Source organism: Octopus bimaculoides, chromosome 5 (genome assembly GCF_046866305.1).
Source record: "Octopus bimaculoides isolate indiv1 chromosome 5, ASM4686630v1, whole genome shotgun sequence".
In the NCBI taxonomy this organism is placed as follows: Eukaryota; Metazoa; Mollusca; class Cephalopoda; order Octopoda; family Octopodidae; genus Octopus; species Octopus bimaculoides.
Window position 1 is genome coordinate 52,063,043 of NC_142932.1, and position 22,629 is coordinate 52,085,671.

Sequence of the window (22,629 nt, forward strand, 5' to 3'; positions counted from 1 at the left end):
GAAGGATTCCTTATCTCCAGTAACCTCATTTTCCAAAGTGGTTTGTATCTCTGGGTCCTTCAGGCCCTAAGTCTAAGTCGTTAACTGCTAAGCTACGTTGAATTGCACATTCATCACAGAAGGATTTTGCATTTACAAGCAATTGCCTGTCCAGGTTTCTGTTGAGAATGAAGTCAATCTGGCTAGTGAGCCCACCAGATTGATAAGTGATGAAATGGCTGGCAGGTTTCCCAAAGTTTATATTGCAAACCAGTAAGTCATTATATCATAAAACTCCAGCAGCTTTGACCCTCCTCATTTTTGGAACCAAAGCCATAACCTCCAAGCATGCCATAGAATCCAACCACTGAAGTTCCCAGCCATGATGATAATGCCTTTGTCTTTTGTCATCATGGTAGTCCGCAAAAAATATTCAGAGAAATTATTCTTCTGATCATCTGCCAATTTGATATATGGAGCATATAAACAGATAAACTGTTATATTAAACAAGACTATTCTCTCTCTCTCTCTCTCTCTCTCTCTCTCTCTCTCTATATATATATATATATATATATATATATATATATATATATATATATATATATATATATATAAGGGAATTCATATATACTAATGCTCTTATATAAATAAATATATTTTGGAGAATAAATGATGGATTTTTTTCCCTTATGAGGTTTTTTCACGCTAGCTACTTGATGAATTCTTGTAAAAGAATTCATCCTTTTATTGAATTTATATATATATATATATATATATATATATATATATATAACTTAGCTGACTTATGCTCTTGTTCATTTTATCTCCTGCCCCTTACTAACACTTTGTAGTTGCTACCTCTTTTTTTCTTTTTTATTACTGTTTTTCTCCTCCATTCTACAATATAAACTACAAAATTTATGGTTAGATTACACTGTGTAACAAGTTTTTTTATTTATTTTTTGTCATTAGTCAGTAAGTGTTATTTCCTGTTTACTTCTATCTAGAAATCAAAGGAAATGACTACTATTTCCTTCAAACTTGGATTTTGTAACCTGGACATCAGTGTTTGAAACTGACCTATTTTTCATTATGCTTCAGACAGATTCAGCGCTGAATTGCTGAAGCAGAAATATCATTATAGCGAATATTCTGCTCAACATCAAAGATTTCCTTGTCAGTTTCTTGATCTTAACCACTTGAGCATGACCTTTAGTGACTGACAATATGTATATCTCTGAGCATGAGCAGGAATAGTGGGGGAGCATTGCAGTCATGTGTTGTGAGGGATTCTTTGGGGGTTGAATGGATGTAACACAAGCAAAGTTTGAAAGAAATATTAGCTTTTTTTCAACCTTTCTAGAAGTAAGCATATAGGAAATAATAGTTGATTCCCAAGAATAAAAATCGTGTTAGTGTAATTAATTCTATCTGATTATTCAATATAAGGAGCTAATAATGTTGGACGTAGAAGAGATTGTACAGTGCTGAATTAAAATATAAACTAAAAAATAAAAGAAACTGAAAAAATAGAAAATATAAAAGATAGTAGCTTAGTCTAGTAATCACCTGTTATTCCAGTACTCTATCATGAAAATCTACTGTCACCCCATAATGTGGTCCTTTTAAGCCTACATTTGCTGCCCTCTATCTAGCCAGGCCTTTGTTTGTTTCACTTCACCTAGCATCCTTGCTCCACCTCCTTCTCTCTACCTAATGATCTCTGCTCCCACCTTCCCTTTTGCCTAAGAGCACTCCATCTATCATGTCCTTCCCACCTGTTGTTGAACACATCCTCTTCATCACTGCTCACTTGCCTTTCAGTAGTATATAAGAAGTTGCATTAGGCTACCATCATCCTCTATCCAATACACTTTAACTTCGCTATGCTGTGTTGCCAGCCAACACTCCCATTCCTCTCTGAATAACCCCTGTTGCAACCCTTTACCTACTCTTGCCTTTATCTCAGCACCCACTTCTACTTTTGCCAACTGCTGTTATTGCCAGCTAGTAAAACCAGTGAGATCTTCTCCATATCATATCTGACTGTTTTAAAAAAATCTCAGAACATATCAGAGAATGATACAGAAAGAGAGAATGGTTATGGTTGGAATGAGAGTCAGAACAAATTCTGTGAGGCATTCTATCAGATGCTCTAACAACTTAGACAGCTTACTACTTTGATATAAAAGTTGAAGGTCAGTTAGTCCATCGGTTATGACGACAAGGGTCCCAGCTGATACGATCAATGGAACAGCTTGCCTGTGAAATTAACGTGCAAGTGACTGAGCAATCCACAGGCACGTGTACCCCTAACGTAGTTCTCAGGGAGATTTAGCGTGACACAGTGTGACAAAGCCGGCCCTTTGACATACAGGTACTACTCATTTTTGCCAGCTGAGTGGACTGGAGCAATGTGAAATAAAGTGTCTTGCTCAAGGACACAATGTGTCGCTGGTAATTGAACTCACGACCTTACAATCGTGAGCCGAATGCCCTAACCACTAAGCCACGCGCCTTCACTTGGTCAGTTAGTAGATAGAAAGGAAAGCACTGTACATTTTGCCTACTGTTCAGCTTTCTTTTTTCCCCTTTCTAGGAGTAAGCAAATAGGAAATAACAGTTGCTAACCAAGGACAAATGTCTTATTGCACAGTTATGCTTGGCTGGTTAGGTCTAAAGAAACTGAAACAAGTGCAAACATGTACTGGACAGCCAAAGATTGGACTCAGTTCTCATGGTATTCCTCACTTCATGTGGATGGGCAGGCACAGACATAGTTGTGTGGTTAAAAAGTTTATTTTGTAATCATATGATTTTAAGTTCATGCCCATTGTGCAGTATTTTCAGTGAGTGTCTTTTATTGAACCAACAAAAGCCTTATGAGCTGATTTAGTCAATTAAAACTAAAAGAAGCCTGTCGTGTGTGTGTGTGTGTGTGTGTGTGTGTGTGTGTGTGTAGCATATGTATATGTATTTGTGTTTCCTTGCCTTAACATTTTGTCCTAATTGCAAACAAATGTCACCATCATTCTAGCAGTGTTGTTTGTTGCAATTTTTCACAAAAACATGATTCTACAGTTCAATATTTAAGAGATGACGAATTATGTACATTATTTACATTATTTACAGTTTGATGGATATTTGCCCTCATCTTGTTTGTTGTTAACACAACGTTTCGACTGATATACCCTCCAGCCTTCATCAGGTGTCTTGGGGAAATTTCGAACCTGGGTTCTCCTCATCCTCGTCGTCGTCGTTGTCATTATTATTCAGGTCACAACATCGAAAAATACTTTAAGGAATGCGTTAACAACAAACAAGATGAGGACAAAATCCGTCAAAATGTAAATAATGTAAAAACATGATTGGCTGTGGTGCTGTTTCAATTCAAAGGAGTAAGAGAAATATTATTTGCTTGGAGACAGGAGTGGATTGATGACAGAAAGAGCATCTGACCATAGGAAATTGGCCTCAATGAATTTTGGCAAAGCATGGTAGAGTGGGGATTAAAATGATGATGATGATGATGATGATGATGATGATGATGATGATGATGATGATGATGGTGATGATGGTGATGATGATGATGATGATGATGACGATGACGGCGACGACGACGATGATAATGATGACTGAAAATTCAGGGGTTGCCTTCCCTGCCTTTCTGGACCAGAATTAGTCATTCAAATAAAATTGTTCTTATCACTAAGACAAGTGCTATTTTGATTAATGAAATTTCTTTTATACTAGCACCTCACTTAATTTTTTAGTTTTCATGCAGCAATCATCCAAAGGTATTTTTCCTTAGTCATTCTTCAATAAAGTAAAGTCCGTACTTCTCCTAGAAATATATCTCTTTAAGTCTTTTTCTCAATCCAAGTTTTTATTTCTACCACTAACCAGAAAGTAAAATGACGTTGTTAGTCTCACCCAGTCAAAACCCTATCATCTAGTGAGATTTTGCTTTCGATTAGTGATTCTCAACATTTTGTAACTCAGAGTCACCTGTTATCAAACAGTGTTTTACAAATGTCCCCTTTGAATGTTTTGCAGGGAAAAACATGGAGGTGGAGATGAGAGTAGGGGTAAAGTAACAAAAAAATAAAAAACATTATTTTAGTTGAACAATCAACCAGGAGCTAATTTTGTGCAGTTGCTAATTATCTATATTTCCTTGTTATCTTTTCCAGTATTCACCTCAAAATGTTTGCATGGACTAGTAACTCCTGTGTTAAATCTTTAAGCAACAGGGTTACTCTACTACCATGAAAAGTCAGCCAAATTTCTTGCATATCACAAGGTTACTGAGTTAAAAAAGAAATTGGCACATTAGATAGTGTAACCCTAGATACACTATACTGAGAAGGTACATGGCCAAGTGAGTAAGATAGTGGACTCATAATTGTAAAATTCATTTGTGAACGAGATGGTGTACTGTGTCCTTGAACAAGGCACTTCATTTCACATTGCTTTAGTCCACTCAGTTATAAATGAGTACTGTGAAGGTGCATGGCTTAGTGGTTAGGGTAATTGACTCACATTTGTAAGGTCGTAAGTTCAATTCCCAGTGGCATGTTGTGTCTTTGAGCAAGATACCTTATTTCCCGTTGCCCCAGTCTGCTCAGCTGGTAAAAATGTGTTGTACCTGTATTTGAAAGAGCCAGCCTTGTCACATTCTGCATCATGCTGAATCTTCCTGAGAACTACATTAAGGGTACACGTGTCTGTGGAGTGCTCAGCCACTTGCACTTTAATTTCACGAGCAGGCTGTTCCATTGATCGGATCAACTGGACCCCTTGTCATTATAACCAACAGAGTACCAGTTGCTAAATGCATACTAAATGTCACTGAACATTAACCCTAGAACACACTGGTGTCCTGTTCAACAATTATTTTAGTTATTCGTCTGATTTCTTTGAACAAATCACCATTCTCAGTACTTTCTTTCTCAGAATGTTGGCCTTCTGGAATTCCCTCCCAGCACATGATTCTTCTAGAGCAGTCAATTTACAACTATTTTGAGCATAACATTAACCATATCAAGGACCCAAGGAGATCATCAACACAATCCCTTCCTCAAGGTCAATCCAATCTAATCTAATTAAAATCAAAGGTCAATAATTAAAATACTTATACAATTCAATTGCTTAGAAAATTTGGCCTAGTCAAAAATAATAAATAAAACAATTAATTGAAACAAAAGCCATATTACTGTTCAGGGGTCTCTTCTAGTACCATTTTTGGTGGATCAAGGAGATATATTCTTAGTTCTTCTGGCATATTGCTCTGAATGCTACTAATCTCATCATGCAGGGATGCTATTATATCGACTAGTTTCTTTTTCTCATTGCGTAACTCTAGAACTTTCTCATTGAAATCCGATATGTATTGAGATATCTGAAATAAAATAGGAAGAAAAGCGGAACAGTTTTGAAACAGACCAAATAACTTACTGAATAATTCTATCTTTTATTTGTTTTAATCAGTGAACTGTGATTCTGCCAGAGCAATCTTAAGGAGTTTTAGTTCAACAAATTAACCCTGCTACTTTTTTTAAAAGTCTGGCATTTATTCTATCGAACTCCTTTGCCAAAGAGCTAAGTTAAGGGTGCATAAACAAACTAACACTGGTTGTCAAGCAGATGTGGGAGACAAATACACACACACACACACACACACGTGCACACACACATATAAATGTGTGTGTGTGAGTGTGTGTGTATGTGTGTATTCAGTTATGTTATTGTCTTGTTAAAAATATGGTTGTTGTCAAAAGACAGCTATTGAGTGAAGTATTTAGTGAATCATTTGAAAATTTTAAGCCTTGTAGATGTCAGGTAATTAAGATGTATAATGATATAGAATTAGTCTTTAGAACTGCAAGTTTCAATTAATTTTAAGATAATGAAGAATTTAGTAAAATGACTTTCACTAATAAGCTGGTGTTTGATGGTATCAAAAAGTTCCCAGACTAGTTCTGTAATGCGCCAACAGATGGCAGCACATGGTTGCATGCACATTGAGAGCTAGCAGTGACTTTCATGAGACAGTGTGCCAAGTGACATCATTGCTTGCTTTGCAAGTTGTGAAATTTGTGTTTCTTGTGATCATGTGTATACTGTAGTCTGTGACTTTTGTCATGGACAGGAAGTTGGAACAAAGAACCAACATGAAATTTTGTGTTAAACTTGGGAAGTCTACTACAGAGACATTGGGCATACAGTGACACAGCAATGGGTTGCATGCAATGTTTTTGAGTGGCATGGACATTTCAAAAGTGGCACAACAGAGCCACAGATCAATCAAGAGCACGCTCCTCATTTTTTTCAACATCTGTGGTATTGTGTATCAAGAATTTGTTCCCCAGAGCTAGATGATCAATCAAGAGCTCTATTGTGATGTTTTGAAGTGTTTGAGGGGGGACATTCAGTGAAAACAACCGGATCTGTGGAGCGCGAAGAATTGGATTCTTCATGACAACAATGCACCTTATCACTGATCTCTCCTCACTCGTGAGTTTTTTGCCAAGAACAACATGGTGTCACTTCTGGACATACCCTATTTACAAGATTTAGCTCCTGCAGACTTCCATATCTTCCCCATGATAAAGATGGAGCTCAAAGGTTACCGTTTTAACTCTGTTGTCGAAATCAAGAGTGAATCGCAAAAAGTCCTCAACTTGCTTATGAAAAACGACTTCCAGACCAGATTCCAAAAGTTGCAAGAATGCTGGGACTGGTGTATTGCTACACAAGGTAACTATTTTGAAGATAAGTTACTTTTTTATTAAACGTAAGTATTCCAGGAACCTCTTAACACCACCTCGTAGATTAATATGTAAATTTGATAGGCTTTGATTTAGATCACTTTAAAAAGATAAGTTTCTATCATAGAACCAAGGGCAATATTGGGTAAGTTGGTGTCAAAAGGGTTAAAGTTACTTACATGTTCAACAAGCTGGAAGAGTTTGAGCCTAGCTTTGTTTGTATTCATCCTCAAAAGGTCTGGAACAACATAATCTTCAGCAGTTTTTAATTTATAATCACCCATGTTTTCTTTGGCTTCTTTAATTGCAGCCAAATCATTTGGATCTTCATAGTCATCAGCTGGTTTTTCATTGTAAAGTTTATCCCACTGGCAACAAGTAATATGAAAGAACTAATGTAGATTTTTCTTTGATCATTTAAAATATATTAAAATTATTTATGATCATCTTGATGATGGCTGCATGGACAAAGTACCAGACATAGCAAACTACTAGATATTTTAAAGAGTTTTACCTTGCATCAGGATTATACTGATTCCAAGAAGAATTAATTTGAATTCAATAAACTAATATGAAACTATGAATCATCATCATCATCATCATCATCGTCGTCGTTTAATGTCCGCTTTCCATGCTAGCATGGGTTGGACGATTTGACTGAGGACTGGTGCAACCAGATGTCTATACCAGGCTCCAATCTAATTTGGCAGAGTTTCTACAGCTGGATGCCCTTCCTAATGCCAACCACTCCGAGAGTGTAGTAGGTGCTTTTACGTGTCACCCGCACAAAGGCCAGTCAGGTGGTACTGGCAACAGCCACGCTCAAAATGGTGTATTTTATGTACCACCTGCACAGGAGCCAGTTTGGCAGCACTGGCAATCTATGAAAGAAATCAAATATGTTTTATGATAACTGCACTCTTCCTTCTAGGTTTTACAAAGCAAATCTCTTAATGTAAATGACACTGTAAATAAACTCATTAGATATTTCATTGCTGTATAAACCCTCACAAATGTGTAAGATATTAATAAACAGTTGCCTTTGGGTTATTTTTGTATACTGGCAATGAAACAGAATAAATTGGGACCAATATCTGGATCAAATGGCACAATAGGCCAGAAAGAGTGAAGATTTTCATTAAAGGCTGGGCACTGGACTGTACATTCTGATACCTTACCTTTCATAGGTTTGCAGAAAAACTTGAACTAATTAAATAGTTGGATATTTGATACAGCTGCTGCAATTGCTTGCAGACATAAAATTATGGAAAAGAAAGTCTTGAGAATCTTGCTCAGGAATTTTACTTCCAAACTCACCTGTTCTTTTCTTTTAATTCTTCTTTGTTTAATTTCTTCTACTTTGTGAATAGCTTTCAGAATCCGCTCTCCAGCAACACCTTTCAAACTGCTAGCAGTAACACTCTCTCTTGTACCAGAACTCTTGCCTTCAGCATCACCGGCTTTTGCATCTTTTCTTACTGAAAAAGGAAGACTGTAAATAATGTAATCCATAAATTTACTAGGAAAATACATTGAAAAAGGAAATGTTACTATGGTATAAAAGTTTTGATATAGACCAGTGTTTCCCAACCAGGGTCCACACATCAAAATAGTAAATTTGGGATCCACAATAATATTTTAAAGGGCCTTGAAAAATTTTGTATAGCATTATGTATGTAAGTACATTGTGGGGAATTAGGAGAGAGAGAGAGAGAGAGAGAGAGAGAGAGAGAGAGAGAGAGAGAGAGAGAGAGAGAGATGGAAAATTTGGAAGAAGAGATTTGTTTTGTGTGCATGTGTGCTTGTAAGTAGAGTTGAAATGATTAACTAATGTGGTGGCTCTACCTGATGTAGTTTTATTTAAAATGTTATCAGAGATAAAAAAAAACATTCAACATTGATGTCTTATTACCAGAGAATGACAAGTCTTCAACAGCTCAGTGAATATTTGCAGATAAATAGCAATAATTGGGTGCAGGGAGCATCCATCATATAGCAAAGATTTACAATACTTTGAAATGGGTAATGTGTATGATTATGGAGTAAAAATGGTGTGAATATTTTATAACTCAGAGATGGTGAGCTAGCAGAGCTGTTAGTATGCCAGATAAAATGCTTAACAGCATTTTGTCTGTCTTTATGTTCTAAGATAAAATTCAGCTGAGGTCATCTTTACCTTCATCCTTTAAGGGTCGATAAAATAAGTACCAGTGGAATATTAGAGTTGATGTAATTAACTTACACCCTCCCCAAAAATTGCTGGCCTTTTGCCAAAATCTGAAACCAATATTTCATAACACATGAAATAAATTCATTCATATCCATATCAACACTCTTTTCTATTCTAGGCACAAGGCCCAATATCCATATCAATACTGACATATGCATGAGGTGGTATCAAAACATTTGCGGACTAGTTCTGTTGTGTGCCAAGTGACATCACAGTGTTTACATCACAAGCTGGGAAATTTGTGTTTTTGTGATTATGTGTCTGCTGTAGTCTGCAATTTTTGTCATGGACAGGAAGTTGGAACAAAGAGTCAATGTGAAATTTTGCGTTAAACTCGAGAATTCTGATACAGAGTCATTGAGCATGCTTTAGCAAACTAATGGTGATGAGGCAAAGGGTCGAACATACTGTTCCAAGTGGCATGGGTGCTTGAAAAGCAGAAGACAATGAGCAATCTGGAAGACCTGCCACAAGTGTCACTCCTGAAAATGTGGTATTGTGTATCAGGAATTCATCCCCCAGGGCCAGATCATCAGTCGAGAGCTCTACCGCAACATATTGAAGCATCTGGGGAGGACATTCAGTGAAAACAACCGGATCTGTGGAGCACAAAGAATTGGATTCTTCATGATGACAATGCACCCTGTCACCAAGCTCTCCTCATTCATGAGTTTCTTGCAAAATCAACATAGTATCACTTCTACATCCCCGCCTATCACCAGATTTAGCACCTGTAAGCTCCCGTCTCTTCTCCAAGATGAAATTGCAGCTCAAAGGTCATTGTTTTAACACTGCTGTCAAGATCTAGAGCAAATTGCAGAAGGTCCTCAACTTGCTTATGGAAAACGACTTCCAGACCAGATTCCAAAAGTGGCAGGAACACTGGGATCAGTGAGCAAAGTGACTATTTTGAAGGAGCTCATGTAAAAACCTAGGTAAAAAAAGTTATTTTTTATTAAACATAACTAGTCCGGGAACTTTTCGATACCCCTCATATAATTTCCTATTTGTATTGATATATTTTAGTAAAAATAATGTGGTGAATCACATATAGCTAAGATGTTGTTAGGAGAATCGAGGGAAAGAAACTCAGCACTGGTGTTTTGCACTGTTCCAGGTCAAGGTATATAATTGTCCTTATTATTTAGATGTAAAATAGATGCCATGGAGAGAATTTGCCCAATATTACTAGCTGCAGAAAGTGCCACTGTGTAATTGAGGAATGTTTTCATTGGATAACACATTATGGTAATCCACGAGGAAGACTGTTGAACGAGTTCCTCACCAACCTATCCAGTAGGTGCAACATTATTTCAGGATAGAAATAAACATTGCTACACTTTACAAACCAATGATGCAACCTGACTGAAGTCATTCACACTGCAAGAAATAGCAACCAACAATACTTTCTCAGATAACACTCCTACTGGCATAAATAAAAGATGCATCATATTTTACAGTCCTAGATATAACATGTTTGAACTTATAATTGTATCTATGTAATGGAGGCGGGGCCGAGTAAGTTATTGATAAGGACGTTACTAATGTAGAAAGAGAGGAAGTATGGTTATCGTGAGAAAGAAAGAAAGAATTGTTGAATTAATGGGATGTTTCTTGCCTACAGAAGTCAATCAACCAAACTTCCATGGTGCCGTCATTGTCAATCAGTTTGAAGAAACATAATGATGCACTCTCTTGTTGAGCATGTTATATGAGTGTTCAGCTTTTGCCGAATGACCTGCACCACAAATGATTTGTTTGTAGTTATCAAATGTTTGTCACACATGAGTCCACTCCCTTCATGAAAACAATGTTGCCTGAACAGGTGCATGGTGCTCCATGTGTCAAATGTCGCAAAACAATGTGAGATGAAGTGTTTTGCTCAAAAACATGATTCACCTCCTGGTCTAGGAATTGAAACTATGATTTTGCGATTGTTAAGGCAACACCTTGACCACTAGGCCATGCATCCTCAGCTGAAAATGATATCATCCTAGTTACAGAGATTTCAGAGTTTCACACTCCAATGGATGAAAGTTTGATTTCCTATATGAATTCTATTCTTTTTTAATTGATGACATTCAAATTGCAGCAACTCTTGTTGACAAATAGGTTGATCAAATGAAATTGACCCAGGTTGGATGTCCAACTGGAGTGATACCTTTTGACCACCACAGCATCATCCTATTCCTAATTTGTCCTTTCAGTGGTGTATATTGGTTTGAGTATTCATTACTCTAGCTTAGAAAAGCAGGTAAAGGAAATAAATGGATATAGGAAACAAATGAAATTTTACTGACCTTCTGATTCTTTCTGCTGGAGATCATTAAGAGTGAACCTCTTGCCATTTTTCTTGTGATCCAAATCACTCTTCTTTTGGTAGAAATCATTTGGGAGACATGGTAAACGAGTTGTACTGACTTTGTAAGGTGAATTAAATGCATAAACCACAATGCGGTTCCATTTCACATAATCTTTATAACTGAAATAGCATGAGAAAATATCTTAGAATAAAAACATAACCACTGCTATAATACAACATTACTAGATACAGACAAACACACATACACATGTCATACACAAACACTTACATATACAAACACCTACATATACACACATTTGTTCATTCATTTATTCATATTCATTTGCTCATGCTAGTATGGGTTAGAGGAATGTATATTATTGAGGTGTTCTTTTTTTACAACCAGATGTCTTTCGTGTGATTAACTCTATCTGTTTTTCAAGTAAGGGAATCTACACTCCACTTGCCTTTGAAAGAACAGAAGTACCAGACACTTTAGGTGTGGCTGTGCAGTGAGGAGCTTGCTTCTCAACCACGTGGTTCCAGGTTCAGTCCCACTGCATGGCACTTTGAGTAAGTGTCTTCTATTATAGCCTCAGGCTGACCAAAGCCTTGTGAGTAGATTTGGTAGACAGAAACTGAAAGAAGCTCATTGTATGTGTGCGTGTGTGTGTGTGTGTGTGTGTGTATACATGTCTTTGTGTCTGTGTTTGTCTCCCACCTACCACTTGACAACCAGTGTTGGTGAGTTTACGCCCCCATAACTTAGTGGTCCAGCAAAAGAGACTGATAGAATAAGTACCAGGCTTAAAAAAAAAAATAAGTACTGAGGCTGATTCCTTTGACTAAAAATTCTTCAAGGCTTACTTCCCAACCATGTGGTTTGGAGTTCAGTCCCACTGTGTGGCATCTTGGGTAAGTGTCTTCCACTATAACTTTAGACTGACCAAAGCCTTGTGGGACAGAAACTGAAAGAAGCCTATTGTATGTGGTGTGTGTGTGTGTGTGTGTGTTTGTGTATCTTTGTGTCTGTGTTTGTCTCCCACCCCCACCCACTGCTTGATAACTGGTACTGGTTTATATCCCCATAACTTAGCAGTTCAGCAAAAGAAACTGATAGAATAAATACCAGGCTTTAAAAAGGTAAGTACTGGGATTGAAACATTCTTTCATATTTTATTTGTTTCACTCATTAGACTGCGGCCATGCTGGGGCACCACCTTGAAGAATTTTTAGTTGAATGTATCGACCCCAGTACAAATTGTTTAAAAGCTTGGTACTTATTCCATCAGTCTCTTTTGGTGGAGCGCTAGGTTACAAGGATGTAAACAGACCAGCACTAGTTGTCAAGAGGTAGTGAGGACACAAACAGACGCAAACATACATACACATACACACACACACAAACACACACACACACAAACACACACAGACAGACACACTCACACATATATTTATTTCTTTATTGCCCACAGGGGGCTAAACATAGAGGGGACAAACAAGGACAGACAAAGGGATTAAGTTGATTACATCGACCCCAGTGCGTAACTGGTACTTATTTAATGCCCTCCTCCACGAAAGGGTGAAAAGCATAGTCGACCTAATATACCACTAAGCATTTTGCCAGGCATTTTCCATGCACAAGATCCGAATTCTGAACAAAGTGTACAAGTTTCTGCTTCCATAACAAATGCTTCTGTGAGTTACCAAGAAATTTATAGAGAGCCAAAAAAAAAAACTTTATCAAAGCAAACAACTCTAAACTAGTTTTCTGAAAAGAAATCTACAAGTCTGCCTACTAGTGCTTGTGAACCAGTGATCGCATCTACAAGTGATGGTGTGTGCAAGTCTAGTGCAAGTAAAAGTGATTCAGAAAATTATAACAAGAGCACTCAGAGAGTGCAAACCTCTGCAAATGCAACACCAACATCCTCTCAATGATTAACCAGAAATGATTTTTAAAATGAGAATATCTGAAATAAACTTCACTGCTCTCAGAAACGCGAATATTAAAAATGAACCCAACTGTTCTCAAAAATTAAGTAAAAAAAACCCAGGAAAAATAATCCAGAATCCTTGTCTGGATCAATCCCCAAATCTAATCAGTTTGTGCCAGTCATGAGGCCAAACATCCCTGAGAGTTTCATCCAAACCCATCCAGCGGTTGTTGAGATATCTTGTCCATGAACAAAGAAACAAACAAACAAGACTGCAAACAATACCTCCACCTCAACTAAGGCGGAGGTGATAATGATATTTTTTATCATAAATAATCTTGACATTCCTTTTACTTCACATAGAATATTTTTCATATTCTACTGTTGTTATTATTGCCATTTATTTACAAAGGTGGTGGTGGTGGTGTATGAAGTTCTTGAAGAAACTGAATATGCTAGATCTACAATGTTATCCAAATGTTGTGTGTCTCTTACTAGCAGACTAACTTCATTTGGGTCTCACTTCGGTAAAGGTTTTATTATATTAAAAGAAAAAGCATTCAGTGTTTTCCTTAATTCAGAAGGTAAATGATAATTGCTTACAATTTTCTAAGTTTCATCAAGGAAAGTGAATGTTTCTCCGTTATCCAGGAAACTTTCATTTTCGCTTCCTGTATTTTCTTGTCTATTTGAGAAAACACTTCCTCTTTTATTGTAGTATCAATTTCAAATTCCTAATAAATGAATAGATAAAAAGAGAAACATTAGCAGTGCAACCAAAAAGAATGATAACTGTTTAATTTTGAAATTTGATAGTTAGGGTTATCTCTGAGAACACAAGACGTACATATTCCTTTCTTTACAATGATAAGGGAAAATTCTTTCCTTTTAGTGGTTTAGTATTTAAATAAAATTGTTGAACCATCTTAACACTGCTCTTATGCTTGTTGATACCCTAACACTGTCTAATGCCAGTTATATTACTTAAAGGTTATTTATGTTTGTTATACAATCTCTGGATATTTGATGAAGTAATCTGTTTATAAGGTTTCCTTTGTATTGCAGATATTGTTGTAAATGAAACATGTGCATGATGTATTGAATAAGTGTAAACATTTATTTCTATACTTTTCATGTATTTTTACTCAGTGTTCATAATACTGGAATTGAACTACAGAAAGAAACAGAAATTAAGGCATTTGATTGATGGAAACTGTATTGAAGCCATGTCCCGTACAGAGACAGAGAGAGGTGAGGTCTTTCCAGTGTGACCCAATGAAGTCACTAGTTATCTTTATTGATATCAGTATGATAGACAAAGCAATTTTGAATATGAAGGTAGGAAAAACCCTTGATTCACCAGGAGTCACCACCAGGATATTTATAATAACTGGCAGAATAGGATACAGCCTGATCACCCGAAAAGTTAAACAGGTTGTGCAGGGTCATACTAAATAAGTGACATTGTTTATTTGTGTATTTGTTTAATATTTTTTATCCTATTTTGGTTTAGGTTGAAAGCATACTTATTTGAGACACATTAATGACTTGTAAGGACATGGTATATCTTTATGCAACCATAATATACTACAAAGTATATTAAACATTTTATAAGTTAATACTGTGTCCTACTGTGTTAGCAGTGCTATTAAATCACTTGTTAAGGCTATCTTTACAGATTTTCAATGTAAATATAGTCAGAACTGATTTGTTACGTTTTGTATTTGAGTATGCCTAATGTAAATAACAATGAGATCGATGAAAAATAAGTAGTGGGTGTATATGCCATATTTCAGGAGTTCCTACTCTTTCATCAGTACTGAATTCTAGAAATATGGCATACACACCCATTACCCATTTTTCATCTTCAATCACCTTGTTGTTTACATTAGGCATACTCAGATATAAAATGTCATAACAAACCAGTGAAGGCTGTAATTTCTATTGAAAATCTGTAGAGATAACCTTACTAAGTGGTTTAATAGCACTGCTAGTGCCATAGGACATGGTATTGACTTATAAAGCATTTAATAAACTTTGTAGTATATTATGGTTGCATAACGAAATACAGTGTTCCTACAAGTCATGAATATGTAAATGCCAGCTGCCAGGAATTTGAGGCAGTATTTTTATGGTATTTTTATGGCTGAATGCTCTTCTGGTGGCTAGCTCTTACCTGCTTTATATAAGATGTGGATATTTTAAATACTATTTTTTATTCTACTACATGAAAATACCATTTTCTCACTCAAAACAATCTCAGTGGGAAGTAGAAATGGCATCATTAACATCCCTTCTCTTACCCTACACACAACAAATTTCCAAGCAGTCTCCATCCACATTCTACAATAAAAATGAAGTGACATTATAAATTTTTTTTAAATATCAGAATGTTTACTTTTGGACTCAGTCTAAGATTTTCTGGCAAGCAAGCATTTTGTTCAATCAGGTGTTTATAATCTCGGCGGAGAAGTGCAATATGCTGGTGAACTTCCTCTTTCTTTTGGTTAGCTTCTGCCATGATCCGGTCATATTCGGCTTTTTGTTTTGCATCTTCTATACTGGAATCACAGAGAACATTCAATAAATTAGGTATAGGTTTATGAAAAGGCTTTGTTGCATGAGGGAATATAGCTGCATGAATTACTACCATGTATCATCAAAACAGAGAGAAATGAAAATATTTATAAAGCTGGCAAAAAAAAAAAAAATGAAACAAAAAAATCACTTACATGTAGTTGTTACACAAAATTTTTATACAATATTATCATTGTTGCTGCTTTTGTTGTTGTCATTGTCATTGTCAGCCCCCACCCATCATTGCTCTCATCAGTGACAATAACATTTCATCCATCCTTCCATTCATATATATATATATATATATATATACATATATATATATATATATACTAGCAGTATAACCCGACCTTGTCCAGGTGTGACTTATTATGCCATTTACGATAAGTCTTGCTAGGTGAAAATCAACAAAAAAAGAAAGCTCTCTTTCTCTCTCTCTTGTGGATTTTCAGGATCATGTTTAAAGGGGTTTCGTCATTTACGCATACCATCTTTGCTACATTCACCCACCTTTTATTGAAACTTTTATGAGACAAAACTTCCATCCCTATTCTCATCTTCCTTTTCAAGTAGTACTTGAAAAAGTTGATGAGCGATTGGCCAGAGAGGAAAGTGTTTGTCTCTAAACCTTTCACGTGAGTCCACCACACACATTCTTTCACCATAGCCACCAGTACAATGAAAACTGCCTTGCCTTCCTGGTTAAAGAAAGGTGGTAGGGCAATATTCATGATAAACTTGGCTGATAACTGAATTCGTCCCACACATGACAGCAGCTGTTCAACTTAAGTCCACAGGTCTGAAATGGTTGGACACTGCACAAGTACATGCAGAATGGTTTCATCATTCTGACCGCTTCTCAGACAAGTCGGTCCGGTGTATCTTGAACCATACCTGTAGAGCTTATCCTGAACAGGCAATGCTTCCCGATAGCACTGCCAGGCTAGGGATCTCTGGTGATTGTCCATAGGTCTCGGCCCATAGAGACAGGTCAGGTGTTCCCCGTTGACACCCAAACTCTCCTCAAGAACATCGTTGCATCTTCCCTCCACTAAGCCTCTATAGAACACCTTTGTGGAACTGAATTCACACAAGTATGGTCCCGGATGGCAGAGTTGCTTGAGAGCAAGGTGGCAATCATGGTGTCATTCCCCTAGACTCAGTCTCTGTTTGATCCATAACTGCAGCTTGGCCAAAGAGACAAGCTGCGGGAAAGCACGCCTCACAAATGGTGACCACACCTGTTCACCTTTGTCTATGAAGCGCGAGAGATGTCGCAGTCTCAGTGCATGTCTGTGCATGTCTACCCTCCATTTAGTGGGTGCTGACAGCAAATGGATCACCTAACCATCAGAACACTTCCTTTCCACAAAAAGCGGAAGAGCATGCATTCCAGTTTGTTGATGGTAGTGTTGGGACAAGGCATGACAGTCAGGCGGTAATAGATGACGGATGAGATGTTCACCATCTCTACCCGAGGTCACCAACTGCCTACCCTAAGTAATTACTGATGGTACATGCCTGATTCATATATATATATATTACAGTGGTGGTGGAATTAACTTGTATTTGAGTAATAAATCTGTAGCAATTGATTGACCCTCTTCATGCTGATGGAAGTGAAGTGTGCCAGTACCTGGGGGTGGAAGTTCAGGCCAGAGTTGGTATGGAAGAGCCAGGGGCATTTATCACAAAGGAGAGTTGGTGGCAGATGAGGAAGTGTGAGTTGTTCTTTGTGTCTTCACTGTCTGATCTCTAGCTCTTGATGTCTGTTATTTTCCATTGGGTCCATTCACTAGACAATGACATGCTGCCACTTTGGGTGGTCTTTGGCAATTGTCTCCTAGGTATTTGGGGTAATAGTGCAATGGAGGAGAGTGGCCTTGAGCTGGTCATAGAAACGGAATTTGGAGGCTATGCGAGATCTGGTGCCTGAGGTTTAGTCTATGAAGACGAATTGATGGGGGTGGGGTGTTTGAGACATGTAAATGATGCGTTCTGACAAGCAGAGGTAGTTGCATGCCATGGTAGCTTCAATGCCGGGCGGTCGAGCAGAACCTCTTCATTGGTGATATAGTCTTTGTGGAGACACGTGGCTTAGTGGTTAGGGTGTTGGACTCATGATTGTAAGATTGTGATTTCGATTCATGAACTGGGTGGCACGTTGTGTTCTTGAGCAAAACACATCATTTCATGTTGCTGCAGTCTGGCAAAAATTAGCAATCCTGCAATGGATCACTGTCCCATCCAAGTAGGGAACATATACACCATGGAAATCAGGAAACTAGCCCTTATGATTCAGTATAACTTGGAAAGGTAACTTTACCTTTACCTTAATATAGTTTTCCATTGGATCCTCATGATTGCTCAAAGTTTGTGCTGTTGGAAAGGTTTGATTTCCTTTAAGTCTCGTCAATACAATACCCAAATTTCGTAGTCATAGAGCAGTGTGGAAAGGGCGATGACTTGGAATACCATGATTTTCATTTAGACGGTGAGGCTGTGGTTTAGGAAGACTTGTTTGGAGAGTCTTCTGAAAGCCATATGGGCTGTGCTGATCCTATCCTTGATGTCTTTCTGAATGGTACAATTGCCGAACAGGTGGCTTCCAAGGTATGGGAAAACGCCACAAGTATGCAGGACAGTGTTGTAAAATAGTAGTTTAGTTGAAAAGCCACAGGACTGTATAGTAGTAGTGGAAGAAAGAGAGAGAAGAAAAGGAGACACAGCTCAAATGAGATTACAGGATCAAGGTGATTTACGGGCTATGTTTCACTTGTTTAGCTCCAGGGCAATCCTAGCCAAATAGACTTATGATAAAAATCATCCTTCCAATGTGTTCTATCATTTTTGTAATTGTAGAGTATGGTGTAATTTGACAGTTTTTTAGCTACAATTTCAAGCAGATCAAGTGACCATATAAGGATTCCCACATGGGTTACTTATGTAAGAAGTTAAAAAAAAAATACCTGTAAGCTGTTGGATCTTCCAAATCATCAACATACAGTTTCTCCTGTGGAATAGAAAATAATGATGGTATTGTAAGATACAAATAAGATGATTATTAATTTTCAAATACAGAAACTCCATTAGAACAGCAGAAATATTGGGTAACTTACCTTTACAAAGTGGAAAAATTGATCAACAAACAGCCATGGAACATGAATCCACATTTCTTGAAGACTCTGGCCAAATGCTTTACCATTAAGCTAAACTGCCTACTGACAAATTAATCCACATTTTAGATGCTATAAAACAAAATGTACAACTAGGTGTATATAAATATATGGCTGTCTGTTGCCAAGTTTTCCACTTTGTAAGGGTAATTTACCCAATATTTCGGCTGTTCTAAGGGCATTTTTGCATTTGAAAATAAATCATCTTATTTGTATCTTACATTACACATTTCAACTCTTATATATAAAAAAAAATGTTGGTTTGTTTATATTTATATACAAACAATGGTATTGTTTCAAATTTTGGCATAAAGCTAACAGTTTTAGTTGGAGGAGCTTAATTGATTACATGAACCCCAGCACTAAACTGGTACTTTATTTTTTTGACCCCACTATCTTTGCTGAATTTGAACTCTGAATGTAGAATACCAGAAGAAATTCCACAGAGCATTTAGTTTTCTGTGCTAATGACTATATCAGCTTATTGCCTAAATAATCAATTCAAATTTTGGCTCAAAATTAGTAATTTCAATGCAGTGGGAATTAGTCAGCTACATCAACACTAGTGTTCAACTAGTGCTTATTTTATCAACCACGAAAGGGCTGAAAGGTAAATTCAACCTCTGCAGCATTTGAACTCAGAATGTAAAGCTGGATGAAATGTCACTAAGCATTTGGTTTGGCATGCTAATTATTCTGCTAACAACTCACCTTAACTGTAATAATAATACTGATGATGATGATGATGATGATGATGATGATAACAAAAAAACAATGGTTTCAAATTTTTAGTGCAAAGTCTGACATTTCCAGGAAGGGTCATAGTTAACTACATGGACCCCAATACATGACTAGTACTTATTTCAACGACCCCAAAATGATGCGAGGCAAAGTTGACCTCAGCGGAATTTGAACTTGGAACTGTTGGGATGAAATACAGCAGGATTTCATGAGCCCCATGACTACTTTGGTAGCCATGAAGGCTCAACAGGAAACCTGAAATGAGCTGGTTAATGGGGCTCTGGTGAGTCAAGTCCTCAATGGTGGATCAGGTGAAGCAAGTTGTCTCTGAACCAACACAGCAGCTGTGAAGGTGGATGAAGGCTGCAATGAATCTGTCAACTCCAGTTGTCTTGGTTCTCTATGCCATTGGACCCAGTTGATGAATTTGTGAAGGGCCATGTGCTTCTTGGAGTGCAACACTACACTAAACAAATTCACACACAGGTGTCTTCATCCTGTTAGTGCATTCCTCAATTCTCTTATTATATATGAAACCCTATTCTTTGACAGTGATGATGATGATGACAACGACAACGATGACGATGGTGGTGGTGATTTCTTTTATTTTGCCCATTTATCCATCTCACTCATGGATGAGTAGGAAGTTTATAAAAATATTGGAAAATTTTACAAGTTTCGTAAAATACAGCTAGTAATATGTATGTAAATGAAATAAAAAAAGTGTCTCAAGAGAGGGATAGTCACCTTGAGTAAACCAGAAGAATCCATATAAATACAAAGCTACCCTGTCTACCAAAAGTCAAGTACCTTCTCCCCAAACTTTATCGCAACCTAAGTCACATGTTCACAGTAAGCCCATTTATCTAGCCTATGATAGCAACTCTAATCAATTTTCAGGAAACTGTAGTGGAAGAAGTATTTCCTGCAGTGTGGCCTTCCTCTTCAAGTGGCACTTGAATCTGTTGATAAGAGCTAGGTTAAAAAGCAAGACCCTTTATTAATCATCTCAATCTACTACATCACACCAGCACTCTCACCACAGTTATCAGTCAGAAAAAAAAAAAAATAAACTTCCATGCCACAGGAAATGGTTGAGTGATCATGAACTTGGTTGACAGCGTGATCCATCCTATATATGACAACTGTTTGACATAGTGCCATGAGTCAGCAGTGTATACTCAATGACTGTGCATGAAGGGCCACTTCATCACTCTGCATGCACACTGAGCAGAATAGACTGATGGCACTATCACACCTGTATAGATTACCTCAAACCAGCAATGCTCCCCAGAAGTTCTGACTGGCTAGGAAATTCTAGAAGTTTTCCATATTCGCCAGGCTGAAATTTCAATAGAATAGATTAGAGAAAAGCAAAATAGACAGACAGGTAAATAATAAATTCCAAAACTGATGCTGGCATTCACTTTGTCTACCCAATTTTCCAGAGATAGCCTCCTCTCAGCTCATTTCTGAAGGAAACTAATTATTCCAGTTGTAACGTCATCCCAGTTTCTATCCACCAAGAAGTCTGGACCAAAGCAAACATCAAACATCATAAACTGAACTGTCAGTCAAGAAATAGTCACTAACTAGTATGGACTTACCATACCAAAGGATGAGTTGTAAGACCACCTGGCTTGTTCCACCTAAAGAGTACCAACCACCTGGTTTTCAGAATTGTCTGATAACATGAGGGTCACAATATCTACATATTCTGCAATGGCTCTCTTGTTTCCCAGTTTGATCAGAATCCAAAATAGTAAAATTCCTTAGCTGTGCTTCAAGACTCAAAGCATGCAACAACAGTTTGAGAGGACACCCTTAATGTACTAAATATATTATATTGAATGGTTCTAATAGCTGGAATTTAGTTTGATCACATCAAGGCCATTCTACATAGAAGTGACTGGACCTCAGAAAAAAAGGACCAAAATCAACAATGGTTAAGATAGCCATTAGATAATGATGGCCACCCCAACTGAAAGCTTTCAATTAAACTAAATTTATTATAGCACCACTGAAGACAAATTTTTACCTATCCTTACGATAATGCATCAGACATTACAATAATTGTCAGGCGACATTCCGTGCTTGAGGAGACCTATTGAGTCAAGTAAATCAAAATCAAATCAAATCATTTTTATTTCAACCAAATGGAAATTGTAGTTGTGGCATTTACCAGTACTGGTAGCATGCAATAAGCACCATTCATGCGTGGGTCACTGCCAGAGCTGCCTGACTGGCTCCACATGCCAGTGGCACATAAAAAGCACCATCCAAATGTGGTCAATGCCAGCCCATCCCCGCCCCGACTGGCTCTTGTGCCGGTGGCACGTAAAAAACACCATCTGAACGTGGCTGATGCCAGTGCCACCTGATTGGCACCCGTGCCAGTGGCATGTAAAAAGCATCCCCTACACGCTCGGAGTGGTTGGTGTTAGGAAGGGCATCCAGCTGTAGAAACATTGCCAGATCAGATTTGAGCCTGGTGTGGCCTCTTGGCTCGCCTGTCCCCAGTCAAACTGTCCAAACCATGCCAGCAAGGAAAATGGATGTTAAACGATGATGATGATGATGATAATGACAGGAAGAAAATTGTTCCAGAGAGATTAGCTAGAAATTATACAGAACTGATGACAAGAACCAACAATTTTGCAAACACTTTAGTTAAACCTTCATGTTTCACTTCAAAGATTCACTGAAGGCCATTTTTCTGCAAGGATACTAGTTGTGATACTTTTCGTAACTGTCCTTTCTTATTTGCTCCCTAGTTTCTCTTAATCTATTGTTTTATATCCTCACTTTTTTACTATATGCTATGGAGTCTATTCTAATCGTTCATTTTAGAGGGCCCCATCACCAACATTGATCAGCTTTGTTAACACTTCCTAACTAATTCTTCAATCCAGTTGC

The 22,629-nt window shown here is 37.5% G+C and overlaps 1 protein-coding gene across 1 annotated transcript in view; it reads right to left on the reverse strand.

The window, feature by feature from the left end:
- The window catches only part of LOC106873590 (cilia- and flagella-associated protein 44), a 192,187-nt gene that overhangs the window by 73,971 nt on the left and 95,587 nt on the right, over positions 1–22,629 (reverse strand). The window contains exons 17-23 of the mRNA XM_014921024.3: positions 18,766–18,809; positions 15,618–15,780; positions 13,823–13,953; positions 11,281–11,462; positions 8,068–8,228; positions 6,930–7,118; positions 5,197–5,381 (exon numbers count right to left, since the gene is read on the reverse strand). Coding sequence (XP_014776510.2) covers positions 5,197–5,381; positions 6,930–7,118; positions 8,068–8,228; positions 11,281–11,462; positions 13,823–13,953; positions 15,618–15,780; positions 18,766–18,809 — 1,055 coding nt within the window. The remainder of the gene's footprint in view (positions 1–5,196; positions 5,382–6,929; positions 7,119–8,067; positions 8,229–11,280; positions 11,463–13,822; positions 13,954–15,617; positions 15,781–18,765; positions 18,810–22,629) is intronic.